General features: G+C 37.5%; 2 protein-coding genes across 2 annotated transcripts in view; one reads left to right on the top strand and one right to left on the bottom strand.

Annotated features, from left to right (window-relative positions):
• The window catches only part of RAD1 (RAD1 checkpoint DNA exonuclease), a 9,119-nt gene extending 3,194 nt beyond the window's left edge, over positions 1-5,925 (bottom strand). Inside the window, exons 1-4 of the mRNA XM_017548287.1 lie at positions 4,609-5,925; positions 3,871-4,138; positions 2,685-2,793; positions 1,091-1,349 (exon numbers count right to left, since the gene is read on the bottom strand). Coding sequence (XP_017403776.1) covers positions 1,091-1,349; positions 2,685-2,793; positions 3,871-4,068 — 566 coding nt within the window. The 5' untranslated portion in view covers positions 4,069-4,138; positions 4,609-5,925. The remainder of the gene's footprint in view (positions 1-1,090; positions 1,350-2,684; positions 2,794-3,870; positions 4,139-4,608) is intronic.
• Positions 4,561-14,285, top strand: BRIX1 (biogenesis of ribosomes BRX1). The gene is made up of 10 exons (XM_017548285.2): positions 4,561-5,094; positions 7,458-7,569; positions 8,868-8,911; positions 11,225-11,295; positions 11,456-11,505; positions 11,612-11,685; positions 11,843-11,893; positions 12,023-12,124; positions 13,454-13,582; positions 13,827-14,285. Exons 1-10 carry the CDS (start codon positions 4,936-4,938, stop codon positions 14,094-14,096), a joined length of 1,062 nt encoding a protein of 353 aa, XP_017403774.1. The 5' UTR covers positions 4,561-4,935; the 3' UTR covers positions 14,097-14,285.
• The last annotated feature ends 2,590 nt before the right edge of the window (positions 14,286-16,875 follow it).

Raw genomic sequence — 16,875 nt, 5'->3', positions numbered from 1 at the left:
CTTGCTCTGTCACCTAGGCTGGAGTGCAGTGGTGCAATTTCGGCTCACTGCAACCTTCGTCTCCTGGATTCAAGCGATTCTCCTGCTTCAGCCTCCTGAGTAGCTGGAATTACAGGCACCTGCCACCACACTCAGCTAATTTTTCTATTTTCAGTAGATACAGGGTCTCACCATGTTGGCCAGGCTGGTCTTGAACTCCTGACCTCAAGTGGTCCACCCACCGTGGCCTCCTAAAGTGCTGGGATTACAGGTGTGACCCACCGCACCCAGCTGGGCCTATAATTTTTCTAAAGTAGTTACAAAAAGAATACTTTATACCTTTTATTCCGTATGTATTTAGTGCCTTTATTTAATATTCTGAAATATTTCAAAAGAGAATATTTAGATCCTCTTGCTAGAATGTCTAAACTGAGTCTAATCCTGGAAAGAGACTTGTGTTAAAGTATCAGAAGCAGCTTTTTTGACATTGTCATCCTGCTGAAAACTGCCCTTCCTTTGGAAGTGAGCATTGAGCTATCTTTGCTAGATCTTTTTTCAGTGTTTCCCAGGGATCTCTGTGTACTATCTTGGTACTTAATGGTTTGCTGTTTCACATATCTTGGCTTCACCTTAATTTTAAGTTGTTCTTCCCACAATGTTCAATAAGATGAATAAGCACATGGTAGGTGATCAACAGATACTTAGTGAGTGAATGAACCACGTGTAGAAAACATGTTCTGCATCCTGAACTAACCTGAAAAAGATACCATATAATACAAACACCCTTTCCAAACACTTAAACCCGATTTTCCTCACGATGTAACCTGATATATGACAGTAGGTAGTAGTATAATGAAAACATCACTAGTTTAGAAATTAGGGGACTGGGCTTCTCATCTAGATGCCAACACCATCTAAATATGAAATAGTGCGTTAATCTTTCTGGATCTTAAGTTGCTTGATCCATAAAATTATGAGTAAGAGTACAAGCTGTTTAAAGTTGTGAAAGCTCTAAAAATGTGGATAATAAAAATTTTGCATCCTAAGCAAATGTCTAGAGGGAAGACGGAGTACAGACCCCATGAACTATAACTGCACTGCTCTCAAGTACCTGAAATAAGGCTTGTCAGGAGACATCGTAATTTGTAAGACTTCACTCGTCATATCCAATTCAGAAAATGCTTCACGGAGCCCCTCTGACTGCAGAATAATTTTATTAATAACATTGGTGCTGCAGAAGTCAAAGTCCAGGGTCTCCTCAGGTTCCTGCGTATTGATTTTGCAGACTGTCACCACACCTCCTTCTTCTAGGAACAGCATCAAAGGGTAACCATAACCTTGGTAACACATCCGAAGAGCAGTTAAAGTCCCTGCAATGGAAAGAAATCATACTTGGCCTTAGCTTTATAGCTCTGGGTTCAGCTTCTCCTCAAAATGATATAAAATTTCTCAAGAATAATTCATTCCACTCAATTTCTTGCATATATGTATTTCCTCATAAAAAGGGATTACATCTTCTCTGATGACAGTTGTGTGTAGACAATTCCAAACATACAAGAAAATTGGGAACCAGAACAAAATGTAACATAACTCTCTGGTATCATTTTCAGGTTGTCATAAATACCTCAGAAATAGCTTGATTTTATATACATAAAATTTCAGGATAGAGAATCTACATGGATCAACACAGCAAGTAACCAAATTGCTGCAGAACAGAGTATGCTATTTCTTGAAGGTTCAATATGTTAACAGTGGACTGCTATGTGTACTGTAATGTCAGTGTATTCACTCTTATAGGGATTCTTCCAACTTTTCCAACTCAGATATTCTTTGTATTTCCTCAAATTTCAAAATCAAATTGAGACAAAAAGAGGGTTGTTAATAGTAGTGTAAATTTTAACACTGCAAACCATTCAGGGAAGGAGGGAAGTGACAGGATATTCATACTCCTCCTTACTGCATGGAGAGCCACAGTGAGGAATGGAAGATGACAGATTCTTTTATGAAAAACCAGCTGGAGAATACTGTATTAGAAAATGTATAGTTAATAACAGTGGAATTGTCAGTAGAAAATTAAAATACATTTTTCTGGAGAACTATATTGAATTTTTCCTAATCTCCAGGTTGCTTTCCTATGAAATAAAATCATTCTTCTGGGGATTCCTTACAGTTTTAGACCCAGAGCAACTGAATTTCATCATTCTTAAAAATAATTCCCTTAAGAAAAAAATGTATGTTTTAAAGAAAATCATTTGGCAAAATAGACATAACTTATAAAATATGGCTTGAAAGAAACAAATTTTGAACACAGTACAAACTAGGAGTCAGTAGAGCTGGCTTCTGTTTTTCCCTGCCATTAACTAGCTGAGTAATTCTGGACAAGTTAGGGAAAAGGAGCAATTACATTTCACAATGTTAAAGATATTTAAGACATGCCCAAAGTATTCTTTTGGCCAGTTCAAATTTAAAATCCCTCAAAGCCTTGTAAATTAAAAAAAGAAGAATGTAAATACTTTTACAAATGAAAAGAACTATTAGACACACTTGCAATTAACATTGGGAAAAGTTAGAACCCATGACTGTTGCCAATGAAAAATGAATTGGCAATAACTTTCTGAACAAATGTTTATATTCCAAATAACTTCCTGAATTTTTCTGACCATTGTATATCACACTTTTATGTCCTTCTACTGATAATAGTTTACCTGGCATAGGACTTGATCCAAAAATAGATAAACAGTCTAAAAGGACAGTTAAATTAATTCGAAACGTAACAGATTCTTCCTGAACTTTAAACTCCTGAAATATTCCAGCCTATGAAAAAAGTAAAAATGAAAATGGTTACATAAAAGAATGAAAACTAATATATAAGGTCCTAGATTTCACTTTATATGTTTAAAAAATACAATACTGTGCTAATCCCATGAGAATAATTTCTCATTAGCAATCAAAACATCTTAGAGACATCCTTGTGAAGCATCCTCATCTCCATTCCTGGATCTAAAACTATCCCTCTATGATTATCCCTTGTCTCATTTTTGTGCCTATCACTACTGCTAAGGTCACTTGGAAAATACACAAACGACTTGGTAACGCATGAGCAGTATCAGTTTCAACTTTTATTATTTTTTATTGATATGGGGGTCTCACTATGGTTGCCCAGGCTGGAGCGATCTTCCCACCTCTGCCTCAGCCTTCTGAGCAGCAGGGAAAACAGGTGTGAGCCACTATATCATGCCCTGCATGAGGACAAGAACCATGTCTTATTTACCTTTCTATCCCTGAGGTCATGCTGTGCACTTAGGTGTTAAAAAATGCTTAGTTGAATTTGCAATCCTATCTTAACCATACAAATATTACTTTGGAAGAATAAAAATTCTATTACAACCAGTAAAAGGAAAAAATACTCTTTAGTACTAGTAAGGTGGTAGTATCGCAGTGGTAAAGAGCATATATTCTGGAAACAAATGTTCAGGGTTCTTATCCCAATTCAGCCACTTAACAGCTGTGGGGCTGCTGGCAAATCACGTAAATTGTGCCTCGTTTCCACATATACAAAATGGGAATAATAAGAGAACCTACCTTACAGGACTATTGTTAAGATTAAATAAATTAAATACTAAGAGGAGTGCCTAGCCAATAGTCTAGCTTTTTAGTCGTTACTAACCATTATCTCTGCAAAACAAGATGGAAAAAGAATTTGTTATCAGGAGAGAAAAAAAATTCAAGTAATGATGTTTTGTTCTCTGACTTAAGACGATAAAGTTATTTATTCATATATTATTTATTTACGACTATTGACTATATTTATTGTCTACTAAAACCTTCAGATTTCATTAAATTGCATTTAGAATATCTATGGCACAGGCTTAAAGGCGCCTATTTCCATACCTGAATAAAAGCATTTGCTTGCACACACTTTGCGTTTTCCACTGTTACTTTGATTCCATTTTTAGTTGCAAAACACGTGGCATGTTCTCGGAAATGAATAGCTTTCAAGATAGTGGAGAGATTCCTAACGTTGTCAAGGCTGGCCACAAGGCTGTACTGATCATCCTCGTCTTGGATCTGTTGGGTCAGAAGGGGCATTGTCCGCTGCACATTCAGCCCCGAGGGATGCTTCTGGGGCCAACACCTGCTCCCGCGGATCGCCAAATACCTGAAGGGATTGGACAATAAAACTCCCATCAGGGCTGGCGAGGTCTGGCGAGCTCCACCTGCGCTGAGAAATGGAAAGGGGCTGGGCAGCTGAACTTGACTGACAAGGCCGAACCCCACCAATGCCACTTAACTGTCTTTGTAACTCTGGGAGAAAATTATCTAAGCTACGGTTTCCTCATCTCCGTAAGGGGACAATAACGTGAAAAGTTGTGAAGAATGAAGATACGCAACTGACACGGTATCTCCGCTTGGGGCCAGCTTATCCCGGCCAAACAGGACCTACGAATCCGCACTGAGTCGCTTTTGTGTCGCCCGCGCCACAAGCCTCGCCTCCAGCGCAACAGGCGAGGGGGGGAGGGCTCGGAGTGCCCAGAAGATCCCCCAAGAGACCCAGACAAACTCATTCATCAGCTCGCCCGCTGGACAGCATCACTTACTACTCTCAGTCGTCGAGTGCTGACACCCTACCTTTGCAGTGGGGTCTGGACGCCCGAGAGCCCTTCCTGGCAAAGTCCCTGAGGGGTAGCAAGACGGCTCAGAAAAACCGCGGAGGAAGGGAAGCGGCTCCCTACACTTTTCAGCTCGGCCCTCCACCTCAGCCACCGTCACCACAGAGCTGAATGCAGCCTAGAGAGCCAAGCGTGCAGCGCCTTCAAGACCGGAAACAGGCAGGCACCACAGAGCTGGAGGACGATCGCTGAACCGAGCGCTTAGAGCCGCCGAACCATAGAGATCGGAAAAAGGAGCGAGCGGCCACACCGGAAAGAAGGCCAAGAGCGCAGGCGGTTAGACAAGATGGCAGCAACCAAGAGGAAACGGCGTGGAGGCTTGGCAGTTCAGGCGAAGAAGCCAAAAAGAAACGAAAAAGATGCCAAACCGCCAGCTAAGCCTCGCGCCACTGCAGAGGAGGTGGAGGAAGAAGAGAGAAACCGGATCCCAGGCCCCGTTTGCAAGGTAGAAGGGTTACATCTGCAGCGGCGGCTCTGTGCGTCTTTTCTGGGGTTACTTGACTACAGCTCTGCTAGTTTTCGAGTAGCTAGGGTGTTAACGGTAGGTCGGTTTTAGCAATTCTCCCGGCCAGACTGGGCACGGAGTTTACAGCTAATTCTTGTGCACGTGGCCGCCCTCCTGGAGGCGGCGAGTTTTAAAACCTTAGCCGGCCCACGCGGAAGCGACTGACAGGGTGCTCAGATCTAGCGTTGTCTTCCTAGTAGTTCAATTTTTTTTGGAGGGTAGTGGTTTTCCTTGGTTATTTCTCGCTATTGAGTATTTCTTCCGGTGATTAGTATTCCAGTATACTGCCGAAGTCAGCTACTCAGGCAGGGATCCTGAAGCTTGTTAGGTGAGCCTTTAAAAAGTTGTTGCTCTTGGGACTGTGAGTTGTTAACCAGGTCTTTAACTCAAGAGATAATGAAAGATAGTCCAGATACTTTGAGCTTTACTTGTATTCAACAGACACTGAATGTGCCATGCATTGTTCCAAGTTAGGCACACTTTGGCAAAGATTGCAAAGGTGACTAGAATGTGACCTCTTCCTCCTGAAATGTTGGAGTTCAGGAGGAAACTTAAGTCAAAGAAGTTGATGGTTTTTATTCAAAAGAAGTGCACACAAGTTGTTTCAGTTAACTTTCATTCAACTAAGAACTATTCTTAAGCTACACAGTATACTGTGGAGACAAGGATTATCTTTGACATTAATTTCTCTGTCCTCCTCACTTAGCATAGTACTCTAGTAGGGAGTAGGTGATAAGTAAATGACCCCATGTGGTGTGATGGTGAGCTCTGAGAAATGAAAGTTAAGTGTAAATTCTAGGATCATTATTAACAGCAACATTCTGTGCTCTTTTCTGACCTGCAGATCAGGTGGGGGTGGGGGGCGGCGGGGGATTATTTACTTTTTATGAAAAATAAGCTGGACTTGTACACTTTCAATAAATGTTAGTGCTCTCTTCAATTAAGGCGCTAGCTTCTATAATCTGAGCCACACTTTAAATACATTCTGTGGAAATGCAGGAGATTGAGATTACTTTTACCCTAGTATAATAAAATAAAAAATCTTGAAGGATTTAGATTTAGCCTTTAAGCTGCATATCAGGGGAACAGTAGAATTTTGACATTCAAAAATGAGAGGGAACACTCTAAGGGAGAGAAAAAAGAACTGATGAAAGACTTTGAAATAGGGAAATGCTGAAAAATGTATAAAATAGAACTAGATTGGATTGCATTAGGCTTCATTTAGGGCAATAATGATGTAAAAATGAAAATTTATTTTACAATTCAGTGTCAAAGCTATGTAATTCAGACTTTGTTTAGAAAACTGCGAAGTAAGGATGTGACAGAAGTATTACTTTAAAAAGTAAGCTGTTGAAAAAGCTAGTCAGCTATATCTATTGGAGGAGCTCATCTCTGGGATGGTTAGTCATTTAGGAGTTTTGTGGTTAATATAAGACACTAAATAAGTGCAGTGTGAATAAGAAAGGATTAAGAATTGTTGAAAAGAGAAATTGATAGCATTTTATAGTGCTTATGATGATATGGGAGAAAAAAGGCAAATCGAAGATTCAAAGGCTGAGGGACTGAAGTGACAGCATCCAAAAAAAAGGAAAAGAAAGAAAATGAAATAGCAAGGAAATACACCAGATTTAAGGTCTAAGATAATGTTTAGTATTGTAGAGTTGAGTTTGAGGTGTTAATGAAATACTTGAATTATTAGGGCTAGAGAGAGTTCCTTTCTGTAGAGTGGACAACAATTAACATTGTGGGAAGTTATTATGAGACCTGCCATAGAGAGCACAGAAAAGAGAGGGCTAAGCAAGAGCCTTAAGGGTTAGGAAGAGGAATTGGAGAAACTGAAGACGAAAAACAAGACGGAAACCAAGGAGGGCATTTCTGGGTGGCAGATGTGGTCAGTGAATGTTGCTGAGAGATGAAATTAAAAGAGTCAGGATGGTTTGACTTGCTACCTGGAAGCTCTTAAAAAACAGGGCCAGGTGTGGTGGCCCTCACCTATAATCCCAGCACTTTGGAGGCCAAGCTGCTTGAGCCCAGCAGTTGGGGACCAGCCTGGGCAACACAGGGAGACCCCGTCTTTACAAAAAAATAAAATTAGCTGGGCATGATGGGACATGCCTGTAATCTGCAGCTACTGCGGATGCTGAGGTGGGAGGATAACTTGAGCCCAGGAATGTGAAACTGCAGTGAGCTGTGAGCCTGCAGCACAGCACTGCAGCCTGGGCAACAGTGTGAGAACCTCTCTCAAAAACAAGGTCAGTTCAATATGATATTTTAAAATCTTTTAACATTTTCTCTTTCTTTAGGGCAAATGGAAAAATAAGGAACGAATTCTCATCTTTTCTTCCAGAGGAATAAATTTCAGAACAAGACATTTAATGCAGGACTTGAGAAGGTTGATGCCTCATTCTAAAGCAGGTACCTTTACATCATATACTTTAGAAATTCCTATCTATAAACTTACCTATTTATATGTTTATATTTATTTTATATATTCTTCATTTGTTCAGTCTTTTCAGTAAAAAAAACACAGTACTTTTTATCCTTTCAAGTGCCACAATTTTTCCAGTTAACATTTTGTTAGAAATTCTTTAGACTTCATTAAGTAGTTTCTTTACTTTTAAAAACAGATATCCTAATATTGTTGAAACATTTCTTGAAGGTCCAGGAATGCTTTTATTGTAATGCTCCTAAAGGTCATGACATAGGTGGGATAGTTTGTCCTAAATGATTCAGGACTACCGTGTATTACTTTTTAAGCTTTTATTTATTTATTTATTTTTAAACTGTTTTTATTGAAAAATGGATGTCGGATAGAATTTGAAGCACCTTTTAAGTTGAAGTCAGAGCCTATTTCTAAATGCCAAGTTATTTATTTATTTTTAAGCAATGGGTTATTTTACAGGCACAAACAGTATGACCGGGCATGGTGACTCATTGCCTGTAATCTCAGCATTTTGGGAGGCCGAGGTGGGTGGAACACTTAAGTTCAGGATTCCAGACCATCCTGGGCAACCTGGTGAAACCCTGTATCTACAAAATAAAAAAATGAAAAAAGTAAAGTAGCCAGGTGTGGAGGCCACCCACCTGCAGCCCCAGCTACTCAGGAGTCTAAAGCAGGAGGATTACTTGAACCAGGAGGTCATGGCTGCCATGAGCCATGATCGTGCCACTACACTTCAGCATGGGCGATGAGCAAGACCCCGTCTTAAAAAAAAATAAAAAGTTTATAACAGTGGAGTGGCCGCGCCCTCATATGGCTGTTGTGCTTATGTTGAGAGGTGCTTTGTTTTTTTGTTTTTTTAATTTTTAAATTCAGGGGGTATATGTGCAGGTTTGTTACATGGAGAGTCAGTTTTCTTTGACACCTGTGATTAAAAAGTGAAAGATATTTTCAGTGAAACTGGTTTCCTTTAACATAGTCTTTGGTTTGTGAGAATTTTTCCATTTTTTAAAAGGTTTCCTAGAATACCTAAAGACCAAGAAACACTGCTTAAACTATATAATTCTTGCAGACTATTTTGTACTTATTTTCTGTACAGTTACAAAGAACCAAGATTTTTTAAGTGATTGTTTTCAGGTTTTGTTTTGAAAATTAATGGTAAAAATCTCCTTTAAACTAAAGAGTGTAAAAACAGTTTCTAGATAGCATATGTGATTTGATTGAAGTAACTTTGAATTCACTTTTAATTTACTTGCTTTTTCTTTTTTTCTAGATACTAAAATGGATCGTAAGGATAAGCTATTTGTGATTAACGAGGTAATTTTGGAAAGTAATTGCAATAAAATATTTTAGAAACACTAACAATTGCTTATTTCAAAAATAAGTTATTCAGTGACTTTAAAAATTGTTTTATAAAAGCTGTTCAGACACATTTTATTATCTCTTCAATAACTGGTCTTTCAAATTTTTATATCTCACAGTTTAGTGCTTCACACATTTCTGTTTGTCTTGTTTGAACAATATATTGAAATTTCCTCAGGACAATGATTGTATCTCATTTTTTAATCCCGTAGTGTCTAGTATTATGCCACATCTCGAGTAGATACTCAAAAAATTATCAGTCAACATATGTAAAGTAAAATAAAAAGTCCATTAAACATATATGTATGAAAACCCACATGGTAAAACGCATTTTGCCAGTATTAAAAGTGATTCATGTGGAATTGGCACTTAAGCTATTACAAACTAGGAATAGGTTACATTTTCAAAGTATTTTTTAACATATTACACTCACGTATTTTTTTTAAGCTCTAGAAGCACAGCACATAAATTTACATTTTAAAGCAAAATTTTCAAAACTTAGAAGAATTAAGATCGTTTTTTCACTATTAGAAAGCGTTCTTTAGAGCACAAACTTTAGAACCTCTGCTATAATATCACACTATTCTATGTGCTATAGAAACTGTTTAACAGAGCAATGTTCCTGTCATTACGGAACTTACATTCAAATGGAGACAGGCCATAAACAAGGTTTATAATTTCAAGTAAAGATAGGAGAAATAAAGCAGGTTATAGGTTTTCGACAGCTCAGTCTAGAGCGGAAAAACATTTTCAAAGGGATGATGTTTAACTTAATATAGAGAAGATGGCAACTACAAAGGCCCAGAAGTGGCACAAACTTCCCATTTTTATGTTTATCTAAGACAAGTAAGAAACAAAAGCATTGGACCTAAGATTCTTTTTTTTTTTTTTTTGAGACGGAGTTTCGCTCTTGTTACCCAGGCTGGAGTGCAGTGGCGCGATCTCGGCTCACCGCAACCTCCGCCTCCTGGGTTCAGGCAATTCTCCTGCCTCAGCCTCCTGAGTAGCTGGGAGTACAGGCACGCGCCACCATGCCCAGCTAATTTTTTGTAGTTTTAGTAGAGACGGGGTTTCACCATGTTGACCAGGATAGTCTTGATCTCGATCTCTTGACCTTGTGATCCACCCGCCTCGGCCTTCCAAAGTGCTGGGATTACAGGCTTGAGCCACCGCGCCTGGCCAGATTCTTTTTTAAGTTGTTAGGGTTTATTTGTTTGTTTTAAATTTTTTTGGAGACAGTGTCACTGTGCCGCCCAGGCTTGAGTGAAGTGGTGTGATCTCAGCTCACTGCAACCTCTGCCTCCTGGGTTGAAGTAATTCTCCTGCCTCAGACTCCCTAGTAGCTGGGACTACAGGCACATGCCATTATGCCCAGTTAACTTTTTGTATTTTTAGTAGAGACAGGGCTTTGCCTTATTGCCCAGGCTGGTCTCCAGCTCCTGAGCTTAGGCAGTTTACCTGCCTCAGCCTCCCTAAGTGCTGGGAGTACAGCCATGAGCCACCTCATCCAGCCGTAAGTTGTTAGGTTTAAAGTCTGAAATATGGAGTTTATGAGTATTATATTATTTAGAGTTTATGAATACTATAGCAATAAAAGACTTCACTCCTATAATGTTTTTGTATATTTCTCAAGTGTGACTTTTGTAAACCTTCAGGACATTGAAGTTTAATTTGAAATAGGTTTTATATAGACGTTTTACCCAAGCTCTTAGTGATTTTATAGAACCAAATCACCAGAAATGGTAGTATAAATGAAGAACAGCTTAAGTTTTGTGATCTTAAAATCAAAAAGCTAAAAAGTTAAAAATCTAAATAATCTTTAAAAAGGATGTTTTTAGTTCTATAAGGATCTGGATTTTCATAAGATTGGCTAAGAAGATTGATTATGAAGGATTAGCATAAGAAGATTAATTGTGGTATGCCTTATCCCTAGGGCAACTATTTTCAGTCTTTTTGTAGTTTGTACATGGGACTATGGGCAGAAGAGGTTCCCAGTAATCAGAAGTGAGACCATTTTAGATACTAGGCCCAAAAATATGATAGATACTTTCACCCAACAGATGGGCAGAGCATCTAGTTTACCTTGGGTAGAATACCTCAGAGGAACTTTAAAGCTTCCTTCTATGAAGGAATAAATGTTTAGGCCTTTGTAGCCTATTAACCTAGTTAGATATTTTTGAGGGAATCTAGATGATATTAATCACATCTAATTACTTTAGTTCTCATTTATATTATCGACTTCATTTTCCTATACTTTGCTTCATTTAGGTTTGTGAAATGAAAAACTGTAATAAATGCATCTATTTTGAAGCTAAGAAAAAACAGGATCTCTATATGTGGTAAGAGAATGTATTAAGATTTTGGCTAAACTCATTTTATTGGATAAAGAAAATATATGCATATTATAAGCATATTCTGGCATTTTTTTAATGGTGAATAGGTGGTAAGCATTGACTGCATTCGCTAATTCGCTGAAAAAGCTTCCTCCGTATCTTTCAGGCTTTCAAATTCACCTCATGGACCATCTGCTAAATTCCTAGTTCAAAATAGTAAGTTGACTCAATAAAATTTTTTAGATGAGAAAATTAAAAATGATCTTTTGGAATAGTTGTGCAAAAGTTATAACTATTTCTGTTTTTGTTGTAATTTTTTTAGTTCATACCCTTGCTGAACTAAAGATGACTGGAAACTGTTTGAAAGGCTCTCGGCCCCTTTTGTCTTTTGACCCGGTAAGTTTCTCACTCAGTGTATGAGGTCTAATTTTCTTATCTGGCATGATTGTATAGTTGTGTAATTCAGTTTAGTTAACATAGAAACAAATGAGCAAACAGTTTTAAACAAGGCACTCTACTGTTGTCAAATAATATGCTTATTTTACTTTTATAGGCTTTCGATGAATTACCACATTATGCTTTGTTAAAAGAACTCATAATTCAGGTAAATATCTTTTCTAAAAAGTATCTTTAGTAGTATAAGTGAGCATCTTCTTTGAACTTTTCCTTAGCTATCCAAAATATACGTGATATATTTTGGAATAAGGAACTAACATATACTTTTTTTTACTAGATCTTTAGTACACCACGGTATCATCCCAAAAGCCAACCATTCGTGGACCATGTGTTTACTTTCACCATTTTGGATAATAGGATATGGTTTCGGAACTTTCAGGTAAGCTTTACTTAATTTTTAATTATACTTTTTTAAAATTGAATTAATTTTTTTTTTTTTTAGAGACAGAGTATTGTTATGTTGCCTAGGTTGGTCTTGAACCTCCTGGCCTCAAGCGATCATCCCTCCTCCGCATCTAGAATAGGTAGGATTATAGGTGTGAGCCACTGTGTCTGGTCAAGTTTTAATTAAACTTTCAGATAAGGATATATAGGGTTTACAAACACAAAAAATGCAAATAATCCTTTTGTTTTAAATAACTTCCTTTTCCCTACAGAGATTGCTGCAAGTAACTATGTATTACATCTTTTTTTTTTAATTCAATATTTGCAGTTGAACTGTCTTGTGTCTTAAGTGATCTCTTCCTACTCCTATTCATGACTGTTAGTTGATATAGAGTATGGATTTCCTAACAATCATTATATAATTTACTTTATTGAAAGGGAATAGCTTGAAGATCCATGAGATAATTGGGTTCCTAATTTGTGTGAAGTGCTGTAAAGGATACAGTAAAATAGAAGTTTCTCTCTAAAAGCTTAAAAATAATCTGAAGGGTTAAAACCTAGCAAAATGTAATTGCTGTAGAAGCCATTCAGTCGGAACTTTAGATGATGAGTCATACAGTGACTCATTCAGGAGAAGAGGTGATTCTAGAAATCTTGAAGCAGGAGTTTGGCAGGGTAAGTCTGCAGAAAGATGAAGAGGTGGAAGGGAACAGCAAGAACAAAATGTTAGACAGCATGTGACATAACTGAGCTCTGTTCTGCACATTTTATATTGGATACCTGGCATGTGAGTTGAACACATCCTCTTAACCTCTGAGGGCAGACATGTCTGAACCAATAGATAACATAAATATTTGTTGTTCAGAAGTTGCCTTTTAATTCCATAATCAGTAGCTATTAAATAAATTTGACTACATATAATTTTAATCTAAGTTGAAAGAGATTTACGAATTTAGGGATTGATTTAAGTTTCAAGAGTTCTCCCATAGTGTGCTTTAATACATTTTGTTAATAGTGGTTACTATTTTAAAATCTTATTTAACCACAGTTTTTTAAGAATATATGCATTGTGAGAAGCAAGATGTGAACCAAAATCTAATTACTCAATTTTAAAAACACACACAAAAATTTTTCCATGACAACTTCCTATAAGTACTAATAGATTTCAGAAAATATTGATGATTTGGCATTTACCAGGTTTCACCCCGCCTTGATTTTATAGATTATCAATTCTTTCAGGCACATTTATAATGAGATTATAGCTAGTATACCATGTAGGAATAATATATCCAAACCAAAGTGAAATGTTTTCTTTTTATTAAAGATTATAGAAGAAGATGCTGCTCTTGTAGAAATAGGACCTCGTTTTGTCTTAAATCTCATAAAGATTTTCCAGGGAAGTTTTGGAGGACCAACTTTATATGAAAACCCTCACTACCAGTCACCAAACATGGTAAGCTGTTGTGTTGTTCAGTAGTCTTCAATGTACCAGAGCCCTTTTGCCAAAGTGATTCTGTGAAGTTATTACTGTTTTATTACCTGTGAAACTGAATTTGGTTTTTGCTGCCTAGAGACTTGCAAATCACTCCCCCTTTTTCATGACACTGGGTAAAGGAATGTAAGGTTCGTAACTGAAAGTCTTTGCCTTATATAAAATGTTTATTTTTATTCAAAAGCATCTAATCTTTTTTTCCTAGCATCGGCGTGTCATAAGATCCATCACAGCTGCAAAATACAAAGAGAAACAGCAAGTGAAAGATGTGCAGAAACTGAGAAAGAAAGAACTGAAGACTCTTCTTCCACACGATCCCACTGCAGATGTTTTTGTTACACCAGCTGAGGAGAAACCAATAGAAATACAGTGGGTAAAGCCAGAGCCAAAAGTTGATTTGAAAGCACGAAAGAAACGGATTTACAAAAGGCAAAGAAAAATGAAACAGAGGATGGACAGAGGGAAAACAAAATAAGTCAACGAAAACTTGATTTGTTTTCAGTTATTTTATATTTATTTTGTATTCAGTGTGTAAATACTTTTATTATCCAGTATTACTTATGTCTAATTAGTGTGGCATTTAAAAGAAAGAAAAATTAAAATCTTAAAATCAGTGATTATCTGCTTCTAAATAAAACATCATCAGAATTCATCAGTTAATTTCTGATTTCTTTTTAAGGTTTGTATTGCTAAAAATTTAGCACAGTTAAGGTGTGCCTTTTCTCTTGGGTTAGAATTTTTGATTTAGCAGAGCTGAAATGCAGACATTAGGTTATATTATTTGTAAAACAAAGCATTCAGTACTCTGAGAGCATAGGTGGTCGATGGTAAAGCAGGAGTAGACTGGTAGAAAGAAAAGCATCTCACTGAAGTTTACTCTGAGTCACTAGTTAATGAAGCCATGGAAGAGCCAACCTCTGATCTTTTCTCACTTCAGAAAAGTACATGAAAATATTTGGGTTTTGAGAATTAAATGAGTTAATGCCTGTCTTGAAAGCATTTTATAAATTACACATTATGTATGTGTGTATGTATTTTGAGATGGAGTCTTGCTCTGTCACCCAGGCTGGAGTGCAGTGGCGCAATCTCAGCTCACTGCAACCTCTGCCTCCCAGGTTCAAGCGATTCTCCTGCCTCAGCCTCCTGAGTAGTTGGGATTACAGGCATGCATCACCATGCCCAGCTCATTTTTGTTTTTAGTAAAGACTGGGTTTCTCCATGTTGGTCAGGCTGGTCTCGAACTCCTGACCTCAGTGACCCGCCCACCTCAGCCTCCCAAAGTGTTGGGATTACAGGTAAGCCACTGCACCTGGCCAGATTACGTATTTATTTTAGAAGCAGTGTGTATAGATTGCTTATTTAAAAACCTAATAGTAAAAGGAGAAAAAAATAGGAAAGTTGGTTAGAGGGAATACCAGAACATTTGAATTTCTCCCCACATAAAAGAGAAACTGCTTATTATATAAGGGGCACTGGACTTAAGATCTTATGGGTAAATCAATAACAGGTAAAGAAAAGATTGAGTACCAGCGACCATGTAGGTAGGTGGCTGCTGACATGAACATATAAATTTGATACTACATAACACATAGATCTAATGAAATTGCACTGTTTCATCACCTACTTTTTGACTTCACATTGATCATTTTTCTGTGTGTGTGTTCTACATGTTTACTTGCTAACTTCATAGTATTCTGTGTACCATAGCTATGTAATCAGTATGATCAGTATTTTAAGTTTTTCTTTTGCTGGTATAGGTGTTTGTAGTGAATACTCATCTACATATGTTACATATGTCTTTTTATACAACACTCATGGTTTCCTAGAAGTAGAATTTAGGTTAAAGGTTATGAACACTAGGCTTTTTGCCTGCTCCCTCCACCACCGTATCCTCACTAAAGGTTAAAGGGTTCATTTCCTTGTCCCCTTACTAATTTCACTATGCATGAAACAATCTGTCAATAGGTTAAAAACACCATTTTTAAAAATTAGTTACTGGTTTATCCTTTTTGATGGTACTAATCATGTTTGTTTTTCTGTGGTAGGATTGTCTTTTACTGATTTTATAAGAGCTTTTATATAGTAAGTTTATTACAGATATCTTTCCTAGTTCACTTACATTTTAATTTTTTGTCTTCATTATTTTAACCGTAGGCAGGCTGATCAATATTCATGGTTTTTTAAAAAAAATTTTGTTAAGGCCTTCCTGTTCAATTGGCTACTTATCTTGAAATAGTCTGAATTAGGATACTTGAAATCTTGAAGTCATCTAAATTATGCAGGTAATTCAGGTCAGAGGTTCACTTGAAATACTTTTATGTGACTAACTAGGGCCAAATATGATTAAATGGAAAAAACCAAAGTGGCCATTTTATTTAGGCAGTTGAATATAGTCTTGGATAAAAATAAGACAGCCATATTCAGAATTTATTTTTGAACACCCACATTTCAGGAACAAGTTAATTATAGGTTATAAGCTATTGAGTAGAGTTACAAACTTGTACTTTTGATATATGCATTGTGGCATTTTGGTGGAATTTCCAATTTCACAATTTTGAATTAAGTTTCCATATAGAGATAACCTTATATCTCAAATTCCCTTTCACAATTATATGGATACATTATTTGAGAATTCCTCAGGAATGGATCATGTATCAAGTCTGTAGTCATTTAAAGGGCACCTGTTTAATAAAAGATGTTCTTTTATTTATTAGAGGCAGGGTCTTGCTCTGTCACCCTGGGCTGTAGTGCAGTAGCGTGGTCATAGCTTACTGCAGGCTGTAACTTCTGGGCTCAAGTATTCCTGCCTCAGCCTCCTGAGTAGCTCGGGCTATAGGCCCATGCCACCACACTTGGCTAGTTTAAAAACAATTTTTTTTTTTTTCCCTGTAGACAGAAATTCTCTCTATGTTGCCCAGGCTGGTCTCGAACTCTTGGGCTGAAGGGATCCTCCTGCCTCGGCTTCCCAAAGTGTTGGGATTACAGGTATGAGCCACCATGCCTGGTCAAGATATTCCTTTAGACTGAAATTTATATCCAGCATAGTTAAACTTTCTGTACAATGCTATCGGCAAAAATCCCTCTTTCATGGGGCCGGGCGCGGTGGCTCAAGCCTGTAATCCCAGCACTTTGGGAGGCCAAGGCGGGTGGATCACAAGGTCAAGAGATCGAGACCATCCTGGTCAACATGGTGAAACCCCGTCTCTACTAAAACTACAAAAAATTAGCTGGGCATGGTGGTGCGTGCCTGTAAT

The sequence above is a fragment of the Cebus imitator genome, unplaced genomic scaffold, assembly GCF_001604975.1.
Source record: "Cebus imitator isolate Cc_AM_T3 unplaced genomic scaffold, Cebus_imitator-1.0 Scaffold205, whole genome shotgun sequence".
NCBI lineage: Eukaryota > Metazoa > Chordata > Mammalia > Primates > Cebidae > Cebus > Cebus imitator.
Note: the sequence above shows the minus strand (reverse complement) of the source record. Positions and strands in the feature narration are given on the sequence as shown.